This window comes from Dromiciops gliroides, chromosome 3, assembly GCF_019393635.1.
Source record: "Dromiciops gliroides isolate mDroGli1 chromosome 3, mDroGli1.pri, whole genome shotgun sequence".
Classification (NCBI taxonomy): domain Eukaryota; kingdom Metazoa; phylum Chordata; class Mammalia; order Microbiotheria; family Microbiotheriidae; genus Dromiciops; species Dromiciops gliroides.
Genome location: NC_057863.1, coordinates 624392220 through 624412310, shown reverse-complemented (window position 1 = coordinate 624412310; position 20091 = coordinate 624392220). Strand labels below are relative to the sequence as shown.

Genomic DNA, 20091 nt, shown 5'->3' with positions numbered 1-20091 from the left:
TTATGTATGGAGAAACTGAGGCCCAGATTGGTAATAAGTGGGAAAGGCAAGATTTGAACTCAGGTCCTATGTTTCCAAGCACAGCACTCTTCCCAGGGTGCTACTGGCTTCTGGAAAGACAGATGAGTGGGTGAGAATTCCATCCAAGACTGAAGGACATTTTGGAAACTACCTTGGGGTTGAAGGGAAGGGGAGCTACCCTTGTTCCTTGCTCCAGACCCCACTCCCAGGGGGCTCTCAGAGAGGGAGGACAGCTTTAACGCAGGTGGTGTGTGTTTACTTCCAATTTATTAGTTTTATTGAGAACAGGAAGCTGCGGTGCAGAGATCCAAATACAGTCACCGTTCTTGCCGCCACCACTGCCCCAGGAAGAGGGACCCTCCCCCGCTCCCCACTTCCATCCCCTCCCCAAAGGCCCTGAGCCAACCTGTGGAAGGACGCCTGCCAGGAAGGTGACATTAGGACCCCTAACCCTGTATCCACCCCGTCCAAGAAGGCCTGGCTGTTGGGGAAAGCGACTCCCACAGCTGCAAGGGGCCTGAGGAACTAGTCCTATTCCATGGACTGGAGCAGTAGAGGCTCCCAGTTTCCTAGGGCTGGAAGGGACCCCAAAGGCCTTCTAATCCAACCCACCCGATGAATAGGGGAAGAAACCATGGCTCAGGGAATGAGAAGCACCTACAAAGGAGGATGTGAAATCCCCTCGTTGGGTGGAGGCAGTCATCCCTCAGCACCACAATCCCTTGGATCCCTGCTGCTTCTAGTCCCAAGCTAGGCTTGGCAGCTGCTCTTAGGCCATTGGGGGAGGGGTGAGCTTGAGGACGGTGCAGTGCGAGCCACCCCCACCAAATGACCCTGGTACAGGAGTCCTGCTTCCGATGGGAAGCCGAAACAGGAGGTAAGGGTGTTAGCAGCAGCATCTTTGCAAGGGAAAAACCTTGCCTGACTAGCCCATGGCGAAGCCTGGGCACAGACAGGGCCTCGCTTGACTGAAGGGGAAACCTTGGGGGTCCCGGGAGGGACCGGGACCGCCTGGCTACCCCTCCCCGCTCATCCGAGGGACTCACTTCTCCTGGAACTGGAGGAATCCAGGTTTGACTTGGGGCTTGGCGTTTTCTAGAGAAGTCGTGGCCAAGGGCGAAGCAGCCATACCCGGCACCGATGACGGAATTGGAGGCATCTGGGGGATGGCGGAAGCCAGCTGCTTCCAGGCGAGGAGGGTCGGGGCAGAGGGCACGGTGGCCGGGCTGGCGGTGGGCACCTCCAGGCTGGCGGTGGTCCCTGCTGCTGCTGCTGCCGCCGCCGCTGTGGTAACGGAAGGTGCTGGAGGCGAAGACGGGGCCAAGGAGGGCTTGGTCTCCGCAGCAGCCGTGTTTGGGAAGGAAGCTTCAGCGTTTCCCTTTACAGCTCCTCCTCCCTCCGTTCGGAAGTGGAAACTGCGAAGGGAGAAGGGGCTCTTAGCTGAGAAGGCCGGGGAGGGGTCGCAGAGGCTGCACTGGAGCTAGGATCCGCCCATTGGACAGAGAAGGACACTGAGGTGCAGACGGAGGCTGCATCTTGCCCACAAACACACCCCAGCGAAGTGGTGGGGCTGGCCCGTCAGAGCACAGATGCTGACCTGGAATCCAGGCCTCTTTCTGCTTTGTCCTGGAGCCCCACCTCTCCTTCAAGTGTGGGCCTGCAGTGCCTGGCCGTCGTCTCCACCAGGCCAGGGGGACCTCTCCCTGCCCCACCTTGGTGCTCCCTGATCCGACCCGCCAGAAGGCCATGGTGGGGGTGGGGTATTTTTGGGACAGCACAGGTGAGACTATAATAGCGTTCACAGAGTTATGGTTGGCAAAGCACTTTGCATAGGTTCACCCCTTTGATCTCCATGATGCTTTTGGAAGTAGGTGCTCTTATTAGCCCCACTTTTGCAGATGAAGAAACTAAGGCTGAGGTGGAGGAGGCCCTGGCAAAATTTGGACTCAGGCCTCCCTGACTCCAGCTCCTGTGCTCTATCCACTGCACCACCCAGTTGCTTGATTAGAGGGCAAATTAGAAGGCCCTCTTCTGGGACTTGTCCCCAACTTTGCCCTTTGTTTAGGCCAGGGAATGACCAGATGTTGTAGGGGGTGGCAGGGGTGAGGGAAGGCTCTAATACCTGGGCATTCTTGCATCAGTCCTTCTTCAGCAAGGCCCTTTCTCTGTCTTAGGGGTCGAAGTCATTCTGAGGCAGGGAGGGAGTGATGACCAGCCTCCCAAAGCCCCTTTGGGGGTTACTATGTTCTGGGGTTCAGTGGGGGGAGTGATGAATAAATGCTTTTTGTGCAAAAAAAATGCTAGCTGGGTAAAAGACGTTACAAACTCAAATTTGACATTGGCAAACTGGACTCTTCCAAAGGCAGACATGACAGCTTGATTCAGTGCTTAAAAGGCAATGATGGGGGCAGCTAGGTGACACAGTGGATAAAGCACCGGCCCTGGATTCAGGAGTACCTGAGTTCAAATCCGGCTTCAGACATTTGACACTTACTAGCTGTGTGACCCTGGGCAAGTCACTTAACCCTCATTGCCCCCCCCCCAAAAAAGTCAATGATTACTTTTGTTAAGTTAAAAAAAGTTGTCAATTAATACAAAGACCAAGGTTTCCCTCCAAAAGCGATGTACCGCCCCGCTTTAATGCCAAAGTGGGGGATTATGGGTGTGGAGTACTGCATACTCTATCAGACTCAGCTATGACTTAGTTTTGCTCAACCTTCTTTTTTTTTAAATTCTGTTATAAGGGATGGTTATTGGGGTGGAGAAAGCCAGAAGGGCTAAATTCTGAAATGAAGGTCTCATTTAAAAATATATAAATTTAATCACTATTTTATCAATATTATTAGTTTACTGATAACATAAAAATTATCCAGTAAGTCCAGTAAGTTGCTAAAATAGCATTGCTGGACGTTAAAAAAAGAACTTCAATAAATTTAGAAATGAATTTCATTTATCTTTAAGTTGGTAAAGTAAAATAGTATTTTCCACAGTATTTGAAAGCCTATTTTCTGACATCGAGCCGTGCTTGGGCAGTTTTAGCTTGAAGGTGTCTTAAATACCACCTTTCCAGCTTGGCTCCCCTTCTCCCCCAACAATCAACCTGTTCCTGATGTAGACACTGGGTTCCTCAGCTGAAGGCAGAGTTTGGGCCTAGAGCAGGGCCTATGGCCAGAGGAAGACCAGACAAGGCATTGGAGCCACCACCAGCTAGAGCAGAGGCTGCTCTCCACTGCCCTCAAGGCTTGGAGAATTCAGAAGGTACCTGACAACAACTACACCTCACTCATTCTCAGGCAGATCAGGCCCAAGCCCGTGATTCTCTGTGTTTTACAAGGATGAGGGGAGGGGAAGGGGAAATCGAGGGCCCCACAGGATCTAGAGCGCTCCACACTCACTTGGCATGTTTGATGGCCCCGTCCAGGGTGCTGAACAGAGCGCCACACTCTTCTACCACGCAGTGGAAGTGAACTTTGTGCAAGAAGTCGCACTGAGCATCGCAGAAATCCTTGGTGCCGAACCTGGCCAGATAGGGAGACCCAAGGTTAGAGCCTGAAGCTCCGCCCGAGATCCTGGAAAGAAATGCTGGCCAGGAGTGTCTCTGTGGTCCAGCCAGTTGGCATCCTTGGCCACGAGGGCCTTGCCCTCTGTCCCCTCACAGTACTTTGTTATTGGTACAGGGACTCCCAGTGGGAAGACCCCCTCCATCAGTGCAAACTCCTGGTCCTAAAAGAGGTCAAGTCCTCAGGATCACCAGCTGGCAAGTACCAAAGGCTGGACTTGAACTCAGGTCTTCTTAACTACAAGGTCCACCTTCCACATCCTATCTCATCATGACTTGTTGTAATTACTCTGTATATGTTCTACCTCTTCTTATCTGCATATATGCTGTCTCCCCTCAGTAGAATGTAATTGTTTGAGGACAGGAATTGGTTCCTTTTGATATCTCTGGTACCTTGTATGATGTTGCACATAGTAGGTGCTTAATACACACTTGCTTCCTTGATTATGAATGAAAATATGGGTGGCTCCGGCCCACCCAGGGACTATTTTCTTTGGGCTAATCCCTGAAGCTGTCTTTACAGCTAGGGAAAATAGCGGATAGAGTGCTGGGCATGGAGTCAGGAAGACGTGATCTGGCCTCAGACATTTATGAGCTGCATGACCCTGGGCAAGTCATCTCACCTCTGCCTGCTTCAGTTTCCTCAACTGTAATATCGGGACAGTAACAGCCCCACGAAGGGGCTGTTATGAGGATTAAATGAGATATTTATAAAGTGTTTAACACAGTGCCTGGCACTTAGTAAGTGATGTGTGTGTGCATGCCTATGTGTGTGTATGCATGCACATACACACATGCATGTGTATGACTGATATATACATGTGTGCAATGCAACAAACATGCACGCACACACCCATATCAACATATGTGTATGTGCAACACATATAGTCAATATGTCTGTATATATGCATATATATGTATGTATATATGTGTGTGTGAAGGTCATATGGGATACACACACTTATTGTCTTCCCTGTTCCCTTATTCTTCCTGTAGAACATGTGTCATTTCAGCATCTGGCACAATGCTTGGTAAACAGAAGGCATTCTATAAATGGGTGTTTGACTGAATTGGTAGGGTTTCCTGGGCTAGTGATGGCATACGCGGCAGAAGAAAGGCAGAGTCTGGACCCAGTATTGTGTGGCATGGTATCTGAGTTGCTACTGGGATATTTGTTCCTTTTCACTTCAGGAAAACCTTCCCCAGAGACCCCAGCCACCTTGCCTTCCCCTGTCTTCCCAGTGGGCCCCCTGGCTCAATGCATCACAATAGCAGCAGCAACAATAATAGCTAGTGTTGGGTGTGTGCTTTAAGGAATTACATATATTACCTCATGTGATCCTCATTACAATTCTGCAAAAGAGGTGCTTTTATTTTACACATGAGGAAACTGAGGCAGAGGTGATGTGAACTGCCCAGAGTCACACAGTCAGCATCTGAATCTGGGCCATCCTGACTACAGGGCTAGCGCTCTACCCCCTGGGCCACGTGGTCCCTGGCGACCAGAGGCAGATAGACTGCGGGAAATGGTGCCAAGTAGTTTTGACCTCCTCCTGGGGTTCTCCAGGAAAAATGCCGTGTCACGGAGCGACTTCACTACTTTGCTGAGGAATCTCCCGGGCCCTGTCGTTCTCCTGCCCTCCCCCCATACCTGCGCAGGTATGTCTTCCAGGGCTCAGACAACTTCTCCTGAACCAGGCTCTTCACAGCCTTTCCCAAGTAGGGAGAGGGCTCTCCAGTGGGGCCGCCTTCTGCCTCAGTCTTGATGTACAGCAGGCTTCCGAGGCTGGGGCTGCCCTGGGACATCTGCAGAGGAGACAGGGATAGGGTAGGAGGCGGGCATCATGCACAGAGGAAAAAGGGGTGCTTCTGGGAGTCTCTCCCACCCCCGGCTTTTGTTCAGGATGAGAACCAAGCAGGAGCGGGACTAGGGAGGGGGCCGCTGAACTCAACGCTGCGTGAGACATCACCGGGCCCTCCTCCTTCATCATGAATGGACAGCCCGGTGGCAGCAGCCCTTGGTGGTTCAGCACCGGACCTATGGAGATTCAAAAGCTCCCTCAATGGTCCTTCCCCAGCAGCCATCACTCAAGTCCAGGCTGTGACTCCATCCCATCTTCCCCCCAGACTTGTCGGCTCCCTGGCCATTTTCCTGCCAGAAGGTTTTCAAAAGAAATGCAAGAGGGGAAGGAGGAGGGGGACCCTGGTGGAGGGGGGACCCCTACGAGTTCCTTTCGCACAAGAGAAGGCACACAAAAGATGAGTGAAGAGGGAGGGGAGCGAGCCTCGCAGGGGGAGCCAAAGACACGCCTGTAACAAGGAGGGAGGAAGGGAGGGGAGGAGGAGGTGGGGAAGTGGGGGGACACCTCAAAGGTGCCAGGAGGCTCAGAGGGGGAATCCGACAGAGGAAGCAAAAAGCAGCAGAGCCATTGGCCAAAGAAGGGAGGAGAGAAGAGGGAGACGCTTGGAGCCGAGGACAGAGCTGGCTCTCTTGACAATCCCCTAGCCCGGCGGAGCTAGGATGAGGAGGGGGAGCTTCAGGGACACCAGAAGGACAAACCTCTAGCGCCCATCACGCAGCCAGATGATAACATGTGGCCCAGGCCCGGCAGCGACTCGGCTCGCTAATGCAGTTGTGTACAGTAACCAAATTAATCTCGCCAGAGTCAAATTTATCATGTAAAAAGGGGGGGAAATATATTTGAGGTGATGTATAATTTAAAAAGACCCTGCATTATTTAAAATAAATATTCCGGAGTGTCCTACCCGGGAGGCATCCCGACACCATTACTCACACCCCGAAAAGTGAGAATTGATGCTTTGCTCCCACTTTGATCTCCAGTCCCCCCCCACTTAAAAACCTCACAAAACAACAAACAAAAATACATAAAATGAATAAATAACATTAATAACTGATAAAGAAAGAAGTTGGAGGACTAAGGAAAAGCTTTTGGAGTCCTCCGTCTGAAGGGAAAGGGGGGGGGGGAAAGGTGTCAGAGGCTGGGATATATTTCTTCAGCCAGTTCATTAAATTAATTTGTAAGCAGTGGCTTTGAAATTATACCCGATGAAAAATGGTCTCAAAATTTAAATGGTACAAACTCATCTTATTAGAGGCAAAACATTAAAAAACAAACACATCCCCCCCCCCCTCCTCACCCAGCTTTAATTTCTCTGGGTGGGGGGATGGAAGGCGTGTGATGGATGGTCCTTACCTTATTCATAAGCGAGGATAAAAGAGATGAATTTGCTGCAAGTGCGTGGCCATTTGATTCATTGCTGGAACAGACAAACCAACGGGCTTCAGTTAAGATGTGTACGGGGACTGGGAACCCAGAGATTAATCCCCCTCTGGGCTCCCTCACCAGAGCCTAATGCATCTGGTCTGGGCGGAAAGGCTGACACACCCCGACAGGCCCAGGACTTCCTGGAGAAGTCACAAGCAGCTGTGTTGGGGTGCACTGTTGCTCGGCTCACTAAGTACTGAGCGGGGGCAGGACTTAGCTTCGGGGCTCCGAGGTGGTAAAGGATTGCAGTGTCGTTGGAAGTCACCTAGGACTGGAAAGGACTTGGGAGGCCCCTGGTCCAATCCTCTCCTTTAGAGAAGAACTGACTTCCTTGTCCCAGGCATAAGGCCTGCAGCTGGCTCACTTGCTTGGTGCATCCTGATAGGACTGTGGATACTAAAAGCTGTCTTAGGGGCTGGGGGTGGAAGTGCTTTCTCAGGACGCCCTCCAAGGAGGGGCCTGCCCAGCTCTGCCGCAGGCTCAGGCCCAGGCCCTGCTTCCTGCAACTCACCTGTGTTCTTTCACGCTGAGGTCCAGACTACGGTCCTGCAGGGTCTCCTGGGAGCCTGAGGAGGAGGTCGAGGGGTTCTCGCCAGGGTCCTGCTTCACTTGGGTTGGGGGGAACCGTCCAGGGGGGATCTGCTGCTGCTGCTGCCCATTCCCTGTGGCAGAGGGGAGACTCGAGGGGTTAGAGGGGAAGGTGTGTGTGTGTGTGTGTGTGTGTGTGTGTTAGAGGGAGGGGTAGGGTACCCATCCAAGGGCAGGACCCTTCCCAAGAAGCCAAACACCTAGCCAGAGGGCAAGAAGGAGGTGGGTGGGGGGGGACCTGAGCAGCCTCCTCTGCTGCCATTGGCCCTGGAGGGAGGGAGGGATGGATGGTAGGCCAGCCAGGAGGCCTGGCTGCTGGTCAGCATTTCTCCCCCTCTGACGTGATTACTTGTGACTCTCACCCCAGCATGGCAATTCTTCAAGTGATAATTATTGCAAAATTATGTCAAAAGTTGTCTGGGCTCGGGGGGGCCTCCTGGAGGAGAAGGGGGGGAGTCCGGGCCCGGTAGGTGGGTGGGGAGGGGAGCCCACCCCACTTCATTTTCTCCACCAACTGTCACAAGGAATTTGTGGGGCTGCCGCTTAAGCATTTATTAAAGTCTCTGTTAATGTTGAGTCAGAGTGGCACATGGAGAATGGCACTCAAACCCCCTTCCCCAGCCCCAGCTCCCCGTTGCTGTGGTGACCGGCTCCGCGTGCCACTGAGCATGCCCAGGAGGAACATCTGCTGTGTCAGGGTTATCGAAGATGACAGCCAATCAGATTGGTTCAAACTGCGTGACCTCCCTCTCCATCCGGCCGCCCGGGAGAGGGGGGCATGAGGCTGCAGCCCCGATGGGAGGCGGGGGAGGATGAATGGGCCCCCAGGCGGATTTGGGGGGCCCCCGAGAGGGGCCAAAGGTGTGGGGGGTGGATGGTAACAAAGGAGAGAGAAGAAAAGAAGGGAGAGAGAGGGAGAGAAAAGTTGCTGACAGGAACATGTCCACTGAGCTTCTTTCCACAATCCCCAAGTGACTAAAATATTAATTTACCCCGAGGCCCTACAGCTGACGGGGCTCGCTGCTTCACAGACAGCTAGTGGCATTTTATTAAAAAATAAAGGAAAATGCTTCCCTCAGTGACCTTTCTGTTTGGGGGAAAGGAGATTTTTTTTTCCCTAATGAAACTAAGTGCTGGAAAGTTTGGGTGTTTGGCTTAGGGGAGGGGGCTGGCCCCAATCAGCTGCAGCGGTTCCGCCCCTTAGGTCTCTCTCCTAGGCAGGCTCCCCACTTGAGAGGGAGAGCCTTTTCTGAGGCCAGGGGGAGTAAGTGGAGACCTGGGACCACCACCATAGAGCTGGCCAACTAGCCCAACCATCTCATTTTACAGGAGGCCTGGAGAGACTTGTTTAAGGTCACACAGCTAGTTAAGTATCCAAGATAGGTTGTGAACCCAGGTCTTCTTGATTCCAAGCCCAGGACCCCGTGAGGTCTTTTGGGTTTGGTCCCTGGGAATGAGTGAGTGGTCCAATCTGCCCAGGGAAGCCCAGATGATGAGAAGGACCCAGGCCTTGCTCTACAAACGCCTCTTGGCAGCTTCCCAAAGAGAGGCCGGGCCAGGAAAACAGAAGGGAAGGGGAGGTGTGAGTTCTCGGGGAGGAGGGCGATTTTTCATTATTTTTTTTTGTACTCTCCCCCTCATCCCCCACTTTCGATAGGGTCATGTATACAGCAGGCACATAATAAAGACTCATTGGCTTGGATGGAACGAGCGGCCAAGCAGAGAAGGGAGAGACCTCAGGATCTCAGGGCCTCCCTCATGGGGGACCTCGTCACGGCCAGTGCCATGGTCCAGGAGGCTGTGGTTTGAGGGAGGGAAGGGGCTACCTTTCTGGAGGGCAGTGGTCACCTAGTTACCAAGACCGGCTGGGCAGGATCTCCTCTCCTCTCTGAATGGAAGGAAAGAGGGAAATGCAGAAGGAGAGAGGGGGAAGGACAGGGAAGGGAGACTCGGAGCAGAAAAGACAGGCCAAATCCATGGGGAAAATGGGAGAAAAAAATGAAATATTAGAGAGAAGAGAGGACAGAGAACTGGCCTTAGTGTCAAGAAGACTTGGGTTCAAGGCCTGGCTTTGACACATACAAACTGTGTGACCTTGGGCAAGTCACTGACATCCTCATCTTCAGTGAGTCCCCAGAACAAGACTCTCCTCCCTGGCCACCAATCCCCTAAATGTGTGCCACCTATTATTATTTATGATTAATTATTAATATTTATTATTATTAGAATGTAAGGTCCCCGAAAGCAGGAACAGTCTCATCTCTGTGTGTGTTCTGTCTCCTCTATCAGTGCCTCATACCTAGTAGGTGTTTAATAAAGGCTTTCTCATTCATTCATTCATTCATTCCTTCATTCATCTCAGACAATTCTCTTAAATTCATGGAAGGAGTTTCCACACAATAATGAAATCACACGTTTGGACCTCAAAAAATAGGAAGGAAAAAAAGCCAATTGACTGGGGTCCTGACCGCCCTCAGGTACCTTTCCAGACCCCCCCCTCCCTCCATCACACTGGGGTGGGGGCAAGGATAGCCCTCGGAAGAAGGGAGAGAGGACATCTTGCCCCCTATTCTTCTATTTCCCCTTAACTGTAATGCCAATGACCCGCCCCCAACAGAACCTTAAAACCTCCCCTTCTTCAGGTCCCCCCAGAGCAAGGGAACAGCTGGAGAAACTGTTAATGAGGAAAGGCTCGGTTCGGGGCCTCTAGTCTAGAGTTGGCTTTCTTCCTTTTACATCCCCTCCCCACCCTTCTCTTTCTCTGGGTTAGGAGAGTGAGCCTTCTGCCAGGATCTAAGCATCTGGAGCCTGACCTCTGACCTCTCACTTAAAGTATCCTGATAAGGAATGGAATCTCCTTGAGGGCAGGCTAAACTAACTGACCCTGGGAAACCTTCAGGATGGGAATTCTTGGAGAGCTGAGGAGTCAAATGATGTTTGTAGGACCTCTCACTCTTCTGGGACTTAGGTATTCATACCCCGCCTTACCCTGCCAAAGTACTCAAAGGATGGATCACAGATTGGAACTGGGCCCAACACCCTTATTAGAGGTGTTGTTTCTTAGAGTAGTGCATGATGGTGGCAGGATTGGAACCCAGGACCCTTTGACTCAAAGGCTAGTGTCCTTTCCACTGCCCTCCCCTGCCTCTCTGTATCCAGACAATCCCGTCCCAGGGTCCACATGGGACAAGCCAGGTGGCAGACAGGACAGCCTGCCTCAGTCCCTCATGGGGGTTTCACACGGGGTCTCAGGGGAAGGGTTAGGCCTTGGCCCAGGGCCCAGACTACTTGGCTACATGGGTCCTGGGAATGTTAGGAGGGAAGACTACTGTGGGAGGAAATGAGGGGCTGGGGTGAAGGGAATAGATTAGGAGAACAATAACTCTAAGGGCATAAGGGTGGGGACAGCGTCACTGGGCTACTTTGTACGGCCTGAGCCAAGTCCAGGAGCCCTCACCACTGCACACTCAATAAGTGGCTGGTGAATGGACGAATGAGTGAATGAATGAGTGAATGAATGAATGAGTGAATGTATGAATGAATGAATGGATGGATGAATGTGTGAATGAATGAATGAGTGAATGGATGAATGAATGAATGAGTGAATGAATGAATGGATGGATGAATGTGTGAATGAATGAATGAGTGAGATGGGATAGGCCTAGCAGGTGAGAAAAGTAAAGTGGAGAGAAGAGAGGCTAACCTTCTTGGAGTGCAGATGAGACAGGGCTGGGGACAGGGGAGGGAAAGAGGGCATATTGGGCCAGTGATTTCTAGACTCCCCTCCCCTCCCCTCCCCCCCAGTCTCACCCTTTCCCCCAAGTCTACAGTCCTTTGGCCTGAGTCCCCAGAGAACTGATTCTTCCAGGCCCTTCCTGGGGCTCCAGAATCAATACTCAATCACTAAGCATTGATGAAGCACCTACTATGTGCCAGGAACTACGCTAAGTGCCCATCTAGAAGCGGCCTCAGCAGGCATCCAGCCCCACCTTCAGAGGAGGAAACTGAGGCCCAGGCTCAAGATCACGGGTAGGAAGTTACAGAAGCCACAACCCCAGGCCCTTGCACCCCAGCCAAGCTTCTTTTGCACGAGCTGGGGATGACAATGCCGTGGTTCCCCAGCTCAGACCCCGCCCTTGACCTCGATCTGCCCCAGGCCCCCTACTCACCGGCTTCGAAAGCTGCAGAAGGCTTGAGGGCGGCTGCGGCCAGCCTGGCCATCATGGGGGAGATGAGGCCCTTGCTGGCAGAGATCCTCTCCATGATGGAGGCTGTGGGGGCCGGGGAGGAGGTGGAGGCGGCCGGCGTAGAGTCGCCCGGCCCTGAGCCGGCCGGGGTGGGCGTGTCGGGGGCTCCGGTCGCGCCGGCCCCAGACGAGGCAGCGCCCATCAGGTTGGCGGTGCCCACGGGCATGGGCGTGCTCACCCGGCCGGGCAGGAGGGGGAAGAAGGGCCCGGCGGCTGGTATGCCCGAGTTGGAGAGTGCCAGCGCCAGCGGGATATTGCTGGGCAGCGCCTGGGGCAGCAGGCCGGACAGCTTGCTGTTGGGTGGTTTGGCCACGGCGGCCGCGGGCTGGCCCTCGCCGGGCGCCGCCAGGGAGGCGGACGACTGCTGGCTGGTGGGGGAGGCGCTCAGGCTGGAGTTCTTGCTGCTCATGGCCGAGAAGTCAATGAGGTCGTCGTTGCTGGACTCCTCCTGCTCGTTGTCCTTGGTGCCCAGCAGCGAGGCGGGCAGCCCCAGCACCCCCGACGAGCGGATGTGGCGCCGCTCGTGCTTGCGCTTGTGGGAAGTCATCTGGCTGGTGGACGTGAAGGTGAAGCCGCAGCCCGTGCGGATGCAGTGGAAGTGGTTGGTGGCCTTGCTGTACACGCAGCCCTCGTACCGGCACTCCTCGTACTTGTAGAACTTCTTGAAGCCGTCCTTGGCGTACGCATCGTCCTTGATGTGGTAGCTCTTGTGCTTCTCGATGTCGCACTTGTTCTTGAATGTGAACGTGCACCCGGGCCGCCTGGGGAGGAGGGAGCTGCTGATCAAGGGAGGGTCCGAGAGGACGCGGGACAACTACCTGGGACGGGGCAGGGCCCCAGGGGACCCCCGAGGAGCCAGCCTGACCCCTCCTGACTCCCGGGGCGGGTGTGTGTGTGTGAAATGGATCATTCACAGCTGCGATGTTGACCCCTCCACCCCCCCAGCACCCCTCCACCCCCTTCCCTCTCACCTGCAATGGAAGTGGGTGGTTTTCTGCCCGTAGAACTGGCAGTCCACAGTGCCGCAGTCTTCAGTGGCCCGGAAGCGCTGGAAGCCGTCGTTGATGAGCTGAGTGTTCTTTTTGTGGAAGTTCTCATGGGTCATGACGTCCGAGGTGCTTGTGTAGACTTTGTTGCAGCCCACCTGCCCCAGGAGGGAGATGACAGGGGATCAGGGAGAGCAAGGGAGGCCATGGGAAAGTGGTGCATGGGGTCTGGGGCAAGAGAGACACCGAGCGGACGGGAGGTGATCTCAGAGAGGAGGGCCCAGCAAAGTTGGGGGGCTGCCTATGGAAGATGGATTTGAACTCGGTCTTGAAGGGAGTCAGAGGCAGAGGGGAGGAGGGAGGGCAGTCCAGGCAAGGGGGACAGTCAGTGCAAAGGAGCGGAGTAGGGAAATGTTGGAGGACCAAGCAGACCAGTGCAGATGGATTGTAGATTATGTGAGATCAGAAGACTGGAAAGGCACAGATGAGCAAATGCCAACAAAATAAAGGAATACAAAGGAATGCTGGGAGGTGGGAATCCTACTACCAAGGCCACTGGAGGAGGCAGTTGGGAGGGTGGCACTAAAAACTGGGGGCAGCTAGGTGGCGCAGTGGATAAAGCACTGGCCCTGGATTCAGGAAGAACTGAGTTCAAATCTGGCCTCAGACACTTTACACTTACTAGCTGTGTGACCCTGGGCAAGTCACTTAACTCCAATTGCTTTATCCAAAAAAAAAAAAGAAAAAAACCCAAAACTGGGGGAATCAGAAAGAGGCCTTGTGTAGGAAGTGGCTCTTGAGCTGAGTCTCAAAGGAAATCAATCAATAATCAATCACCACTTATTAAACACCTACTATGTGCCAGGCACTGGGCTAAGCGCTGGAATTCCAAGGGGAGAAGGTAAGAAGGGAGAACATTCTCAGCCTGGGAAAGTCTGGGCAGAGACCCAGAGATTGGAAGGTGATGGACAGTGACCAGCCACGGAGGCAGGTTTGACCAGAATGGAGGGTGCTTGGTGGGAGAAAGGGAGGTCAATCTGGAAAGGTGGGTTGAACCCTGACTGAGTGCAAGGGCTTTAAATGCTAAACAAGAGACTTCATATGTTATTCTAGATGCGATCTACTGATATTTCCAGAGCTGATAAGGGCTCAGTCAGATGGACTTTAGGAATATCAATCTGTCAGCTGTGTACGGCACGGATTGGAGAATGGAGAGACCAGGGGCAAGGAAATTAATGCTATCCTACCATGTGGTAAGGGGAGACAGAGACCCTGGAGTCATGAGTGTGGAGCTGTGGCTAGGAGAGCTGTGCAGATGGAGATGGGGAGCAGGATGAGCAGGGGGAACGGTCCACCATGACCCACCATCTCCTAGCTTCCTATTTGTTTTTTGGTTTTTTGGTGAGGCAATCGGGGTTAAGTGACTTGTCCAGGGTCTCACAGCCAGTAAGTGTTAAGTGTCTGAGGATGGATTTGAACTCAGGTCCTCCTGAATCCAGGGCTGGTGCTCTATCCACTGTGCCATCTAGCTGTGCCCCCCCCCAGCTTCCTATTTTAACTAAGAATTCTTATTAACCAAGGGCTCTATTATTTCTAGGCCTACAAGTACTATGGGCACCCTTGAAATTCAGACCCCTTAGGCAAAGTCCTAGTTGCCCTGCCCTAGTTACAGCCTCTAGCTTGGAGGCTACCATTTCTTCCTTAGGCTTAGAGAAGAAGAATCCTTCAGACTCCTGTCCCTGGTTATGGAAGGCCCTCACAGCCTACACTGCCCTGGGGCCATGTCCCTTGTGAGGCAAGGCTGGGGGCCCTGAAGCCTCCTGGGGGTACAGAAGGAAGGCTTCCTGCCTTCCTTCCCAGGGCCTATAGGGAAGCTCTGCACTCAGCTCCTGACCTTGAAGAGTGCAGCCATCCCATCCTTCCAGGGGAGCCTCCATCAAAGTAAAACCCCCTTCTGATCAGAGAAGCTTAGGCTCGCAGGGCTCTGTCTGGAAGGGCCCTGGGAGTGAGTCCAACCCTCTCATTTTATAAAGGAGGAAACTGAGGCACAGAGCGACTCATCCAAGGTCACAGGACAACAAGGGCCAACGGTGGGATTTGAACCTGTGTCCTCTAACCCTAGTCAATGTTCCTTGCCCAGATCCAGGGGCTGGGAGCGGGGGGAGTGTAGCCTCAATGAATGCCTCACCTGGGGCTAGCACTTGGCACCCAGGTCAGGAAGTCCTCTTGTTCCCCTCTGCTCACTTGCCCTTTGCATTATCTCAGAACAGGGGTCCAGATTCCAAGAAGCCCACCTGTGGCAGATGGGAGGGGCCCACAGGTGGTGGGCATGGACTCAGAGTACCCCTGGTGCAGCCAGGAGGAGGCCCGAGGCAGGACTGGTGGGAGGCGCTGGCCTCCCCCAAGGCTGAGGGCCCTCCTCCCACCAGCCTGGGTAAGACGGGCAAACCTTGCCATATTGAGTCAAAAACCAGTGGAATTTGCAATCACCCTCAAGACTTGGGTCATGCCAGCGTCTGCACCATCTCAGAGCCTGGACAGCCGAGCCCCCCTCTGCCCGCAGCCCAGGTTGACTGAAGCAGGCCATAACAACCCCCCTGACAAATACCCAGAAAAGAAAAAAAAAGAACAAAGATTCTGCCGCTGTTTGCAGGCAAAAGGAACCCTCTTTGGACCTGACACCTTGAAGAAGCCCAGACCCTGAGAGGCATTAAAACAAAGAATTAAACAAAAACTCCTCGGGAATCATTTGCAACGCTGCTCTTGGTGTTAAAGCCTGGAAAAATGTCTGTCTGTATAAACAGCTAACTGAATTTCATCCGCACCAAGTAAGGGCATGGGGAAGGCCCCGCCCGAGGTCTGGCCCAACGCGGCTGCCCCAGGAGCATCTCCCTGGAGTGCCCAGGCTTTCAGGCCCACACCTGTCCAGGAACAGCTGGGCTGGGAGGCCTCAGGGCCCAGGGGAGAAGGAAGATGGGCTATTCTGGGCCTGGAGGCTGGTGGCCAGCAAGGGCCCTGGGCCGGCTGGAAGGCCTCTGCCACTGTGAGTCCACCCCTGTTGTTTTAGAAAGGAGGAAGCAGAAATGCAGAATGTAAGATCTAACAAATGGGGAAGGTGATAGATTATGGTAGCTGCCCCTCAGCACTGGTGTGAGTTTTCTGCAAATGCTTAGTTTCTAGGGGTGGCAGCTGCTCCCTCTGGCCCTAGAGGCTGTGGGAGGGCCGGCATGTGCCCAGCAGCTGAGGTCTGGAGGCCTTAGTAACTGGCCTCTGCACCAGCCCCTGGTGGGCAGGGAGAGGATGGCCTAAGATTTAACAGACGGCAGAGCAAGGCCAGGCTCTGTCCATAGGCTGAAGGCCCAAATCCTGGGCAGTGACTCCAGTAAGAGGGTTTGGGTTCAAACGCCATCCCTGCCACTTATCAGCTGTGTGACCTTAGTGAAGTCCTTTCCTTCTCTGGGTCTCGGTTCTCTTCTGTAAACTGGGGCAGGGGGCTTGGGCTAGATGACCCCAGAGGTTTCTTCTAGTCCTAACTCTACCATCCTTGCGGCCTAGACCCCAGTCCATGCTCTGCAACTCCCACCCCGGGGCCCCAGTTGTCCAAATGAGCCTCACAGGGCCCAGGATGCCCAGGTGGGCCCCAGCCATGCTTCCCTTTACCGCTCAGCTATCTACCCAGGTGCCTTAACCCCCCAGCATGGCCTGTGCCCTGCCCATGCCCCACCCCTGCTCCCTGCCCACCCCGCCAACTCTCCAGGTCGTAACCAAAATCTGACTCTCCTAAGCCAAGTCCCCCTCCCCGGCCGCCCCTTCCCTCTGTGTCCTGTCCCCTTAAAGAGGATAAACTTCCTGAGGGCTTGTCTGTATCCCCAGAGCTTCAGGATGCTTGGTGCACATTAAATGCCCTCTCCCCTGCCTTCCCTCCCTCTGTCCTTTCTTCGTCCTTCCCTTCCTTTCCCCTTCACTCCTTCCCTCCATGTAAGACTATGCCCACAGTTTGGTGCTGACAGTGTGTGTAGGAGCTGACAAGAGGCTGAGGGAGGGGCTGGGCCCAAGGTCAGGCTGGAGGGCCCTTGTAAGCTGTCTTGTGAGGACAGGAATCCCATCTTCTTTCTTTTTTCTTTTTTTTTTTTTTTGCAGGGCAGTGAGGGTTAAGTGACTTGCCCAGGGTCACACAGCTAGTAAGTGTCAAGTGTCTGAGGCCAGATTGAACTCAGGTCCTCCTGAATCCAGGGCTGGTGCTTTATCTACTGCGCCACCTAGCTGCCCCAATCCCATCTTCTTTCAATGCCCTCCCTCCCTCAGTATCTGCCTGCTGCAAGGTGAGAAGGGAATTCCACTTGGCAAGCCTTTCTTAGGCTATACCGGGCACTGGGGACACACTGGCAGAAACACAAGCCTATGGCTGCCCTCAGGGTGCTGACATTCCGCTTGGAGGCAGAGAGAGACAGACAGAGAGGAGCAGCGAGGGAAGGCCCGGGGAGGCAGGGGCTCCCGTTACCTGCATGCAGTGGTAGTGTGTGCTCTTGCCATTGAGGTGACAGCCATGGTAGTAGACGCTACAGTCGTCCAGGGGGCTGAAGCGCATGAAGCCGTGTTGCAGGGAGTTGTCTCTCTTCTTGTGCATGTTGTAGTGACGGATCACATCCTGCTTACTGGTGAATCTCTGCAGGAGAGAAGAGGCCGGGGGCGGTGGGGTGAGCCCTGAAATCTGGGCCTTGCTTGGGCCGGAGGGAGCCGCTGGCTTCCCGAGCGGCTGGTGATGAGGCTTGGGACGAAGCAGGGACTGGTTATTCAGCTGGGATACAAAGACTTGGGTTCAAATCCTGCCTCTGAGTGTAGGTGACCTTAGACAAGGAACTTCAACTCCCTAGGACTAAGTTTCCTTATCTCTCAAGTGACTGAATTAAACTCAAAGGCCTGAGCTTCCTTCCAGCTCTCAGTCTAGGATCCAAAGTCACTGCAGCTATGTGAGCCTCAGTTTCCTTATCTGCCAAGTGAGGGGGTTGGACCAGCTGACCCCTGGGATACCTCCTGGCTCTAGGATCTGATGCCCTCATGATGGGGAGGCTTCAATGGGCTAGGGATTGTTCAGTGCTTTCTTTTTTTGTTTTTTGCAGGGCAATGGGGGTTAAGTGACTTGCCCAGGGTCACACAGCTAGTAAGTGTCAAGTGTCTGAGGCTGGATTTGAACTCAGGTCCTCCTGAATGCAGGGCCGGTGCTTTATCCACTGCGCCATCTAGCTGCCCCTGTTCAGTGCTTTCTTTTTTTGTTTTTTGCAGGGCAATGGGGGTTAAGTGACTTGCCCAGGGTCAAACAGCTAGTACGTGTCAAGTGTCTGAGGCTGGATTTGAACTCAGGTCCTCCTGAATCCAGGGACAGTGCTTTATCCACTGCGCCATCTAGCTGCCCCTGTTCAGTGCTTTCTAACCCTTAAACTGCCACAGAAACAGCAGTCACTATTATTATTATTATTATTACTGTTGTTGTTAATGTTATTATTATTACCTTGTTTTCATTTTTTTCAGTGTGTTTCAGATAGAAACGGTTCTGGGACAAGTCATTATTCTACCTTTGTTCTTTTACATTTAATAATAGCTAGCATTTATATAACACTTTAATAATAAAAATAGTAGTAGTAGTAGTAGTAGTAGCAGAAGTAGTGGTAGTAGTGGTGGTGGTCGTCGTAATAATAGTAACAGCTAGTAGTCATATAATGTTACTGTTGTTGAGTCATTTCAGTTGTGTCTGACTCTTTGGGACCCCATTTGGGGTTTTCTTGGCAAAGATATTGGAGTGGTTTGCCATTTCCTTCTCCAGTTCATTTTACAGATAAGGAAACTGAGGCAGACAGAGGTTAAATGACTTGCCCAGGGTCACACAGTTATATAAATGTCTGAAGCCCGTATCTGAATTCAGGTCTTCCCCACTCCAGGTCCGGTGTTCCATTTTGAACTATTGTTATTCAGGTGGAGAGATGAACTCCTTTTGGTAATTGAATACAAGTATTTGTGTGTAAGCTCATAAAACGGCTTCGGGATTATTCTTGTTCTTATTAGCAGCAATAGTATCTAGTGAAGGGTGGACTCCCCTTGGCCCCTGGCACGCCCAGTATTTATTATTCATTGTTGCTCAGAGAATCAATCCACCAGCAAGCATGCCAGGTGGAATTCTCCCATGGACGATTTGCCCAAAGACACAAAATGAGAGTTGCCCGAGACAAGGGGCTCCAACCTTGTGATATGATCTAATCTGCCCTGGGAAGGGGAGGCCCCAGGTGGAATTCTCCCATGGACGATTTGCCCAAAGACACAAAATGAGAGTTGCCCGAGACAAGGGGCTCCAACCTTGTGATATGATCTAATCTGCCCTGGGAAGGGGAGGCCCTGGATTGATCATGCAAAAATGGTTAAGTGCTCCTAGGAAATGCTGACCTCTCATTACTAACTCCGAGGGCTCCCTATTGACCCAGCTGCACACACAGGTTCATTGCAATGGGGTTGGGGGCAGGTCAGGATTTGAAGAAATGGAGCCAAAGGTAAAAGCAAGATGTGCTTCTTCGTCCCCGCCCTCTCCCACCACAACTGGAACAATATTTCTGCCTTCTTCTCTCTATCATGAAATGATGGATGTGTGTGGGCTGGTAGGGGCTTGGTATTCTCTGCAAGGCTGAGTTATCTGTGGTGTTTACGGTCCCAAAGCCTTGAACCCACAGCCATGTTCAATGTCATGGGGGATAAGGGGCTGTGGGGCAAGTGGCAAAGACCCTTGTTGTCCCCTCCCTTCCTTACCTGATAGTTGCACTCGGGGTCCAGGCAGTGGTAGTGTTCCCGGTACTGGTATGCACAGTGTATGTGGCCACAGTGCTGACTGCCAGAGAACCTGCCAGGGGAAAGAATTCTGCTCAATGCAATCTGACAAGCATAGATTAGATGCCTACTGTGTACTTATGCTGGGCACTGAGGTACAAAAACAAGAAAACAGAGCTTGCCCTCAGGGAGCATCCTGTCTACTCAGAGCTATACGGGTAAATAATCATAAAGTTAATTTATTTATTACTTAATTCATGATCTTATCAGTGTAGGGAACTCCCAGGGGAAGAAATTTCTTCTGCCAATGCAGATCACGGCTTCTCTGCAACTTCTGCTTTTAGAATTCACTTACGTTAGGGGTTAAGTGAGTTGCCCAGGGTCATACAACTGGTAAGTATGACTGGCAAGATTTGAACCCAGATCTTCCTGGTCCCCTAAGGTCAGTTCTTTATCTACTATGCTATGCCGTCTCTCAAATACAAAACAATTTCAGAGTGGGGAGGGCACTGTCTGAGGGCTTGTGGAGGAGGAGAGAGGAGGGAGGAAGGTGGCCAAATCAGCCCTGTAGGGTTCACAGGGCCAAATGGCGG

General features: G+C 52.8%; 1 protein-coding gene across 1 annotated transcript in view; it reads right to left on the bottom strand.

Annotated features, from left to right (window-relative positions):
* Positions 1–20091, bottom strand: part of CASZ1 (castor zinc finger 1) — a 102423-nt gene that overhangs the window by 18158 nt on the left and 64174 nt on the right. The window contains exons 6-14 of the mRNA XM_043999142.1: positions 19481–19571; positions 17190–17354; positions 12674–12846; positions 11625–12463; positions 7379–7529; positions 6796–6859; positions 5232–5386; positions 3417–3539; positions 1068–1436 (exon numbers count right to left, since the gene is read on the bottom strand). Of these exons, the coding sequence (XP_043855077.1) occupies positions 1068–1436; positions 3417–3539; positions 5232–5386; positions 6796–6859; positions 7379–7529; positions 11625–12463; positions 12674–12846; positions 17190–17354; positions 19481–19571 (2130 nt within the window). The remainder of the gene's footprint in view (positions 1–1067; positions 1437–3416; positions 3540–5231; positions 5387–6795; positions 6860–7378; positions 7530–11624; positions 12464–12673; positions 12847–17189; positions 17355–19480; positions 19572–20091) is intronic.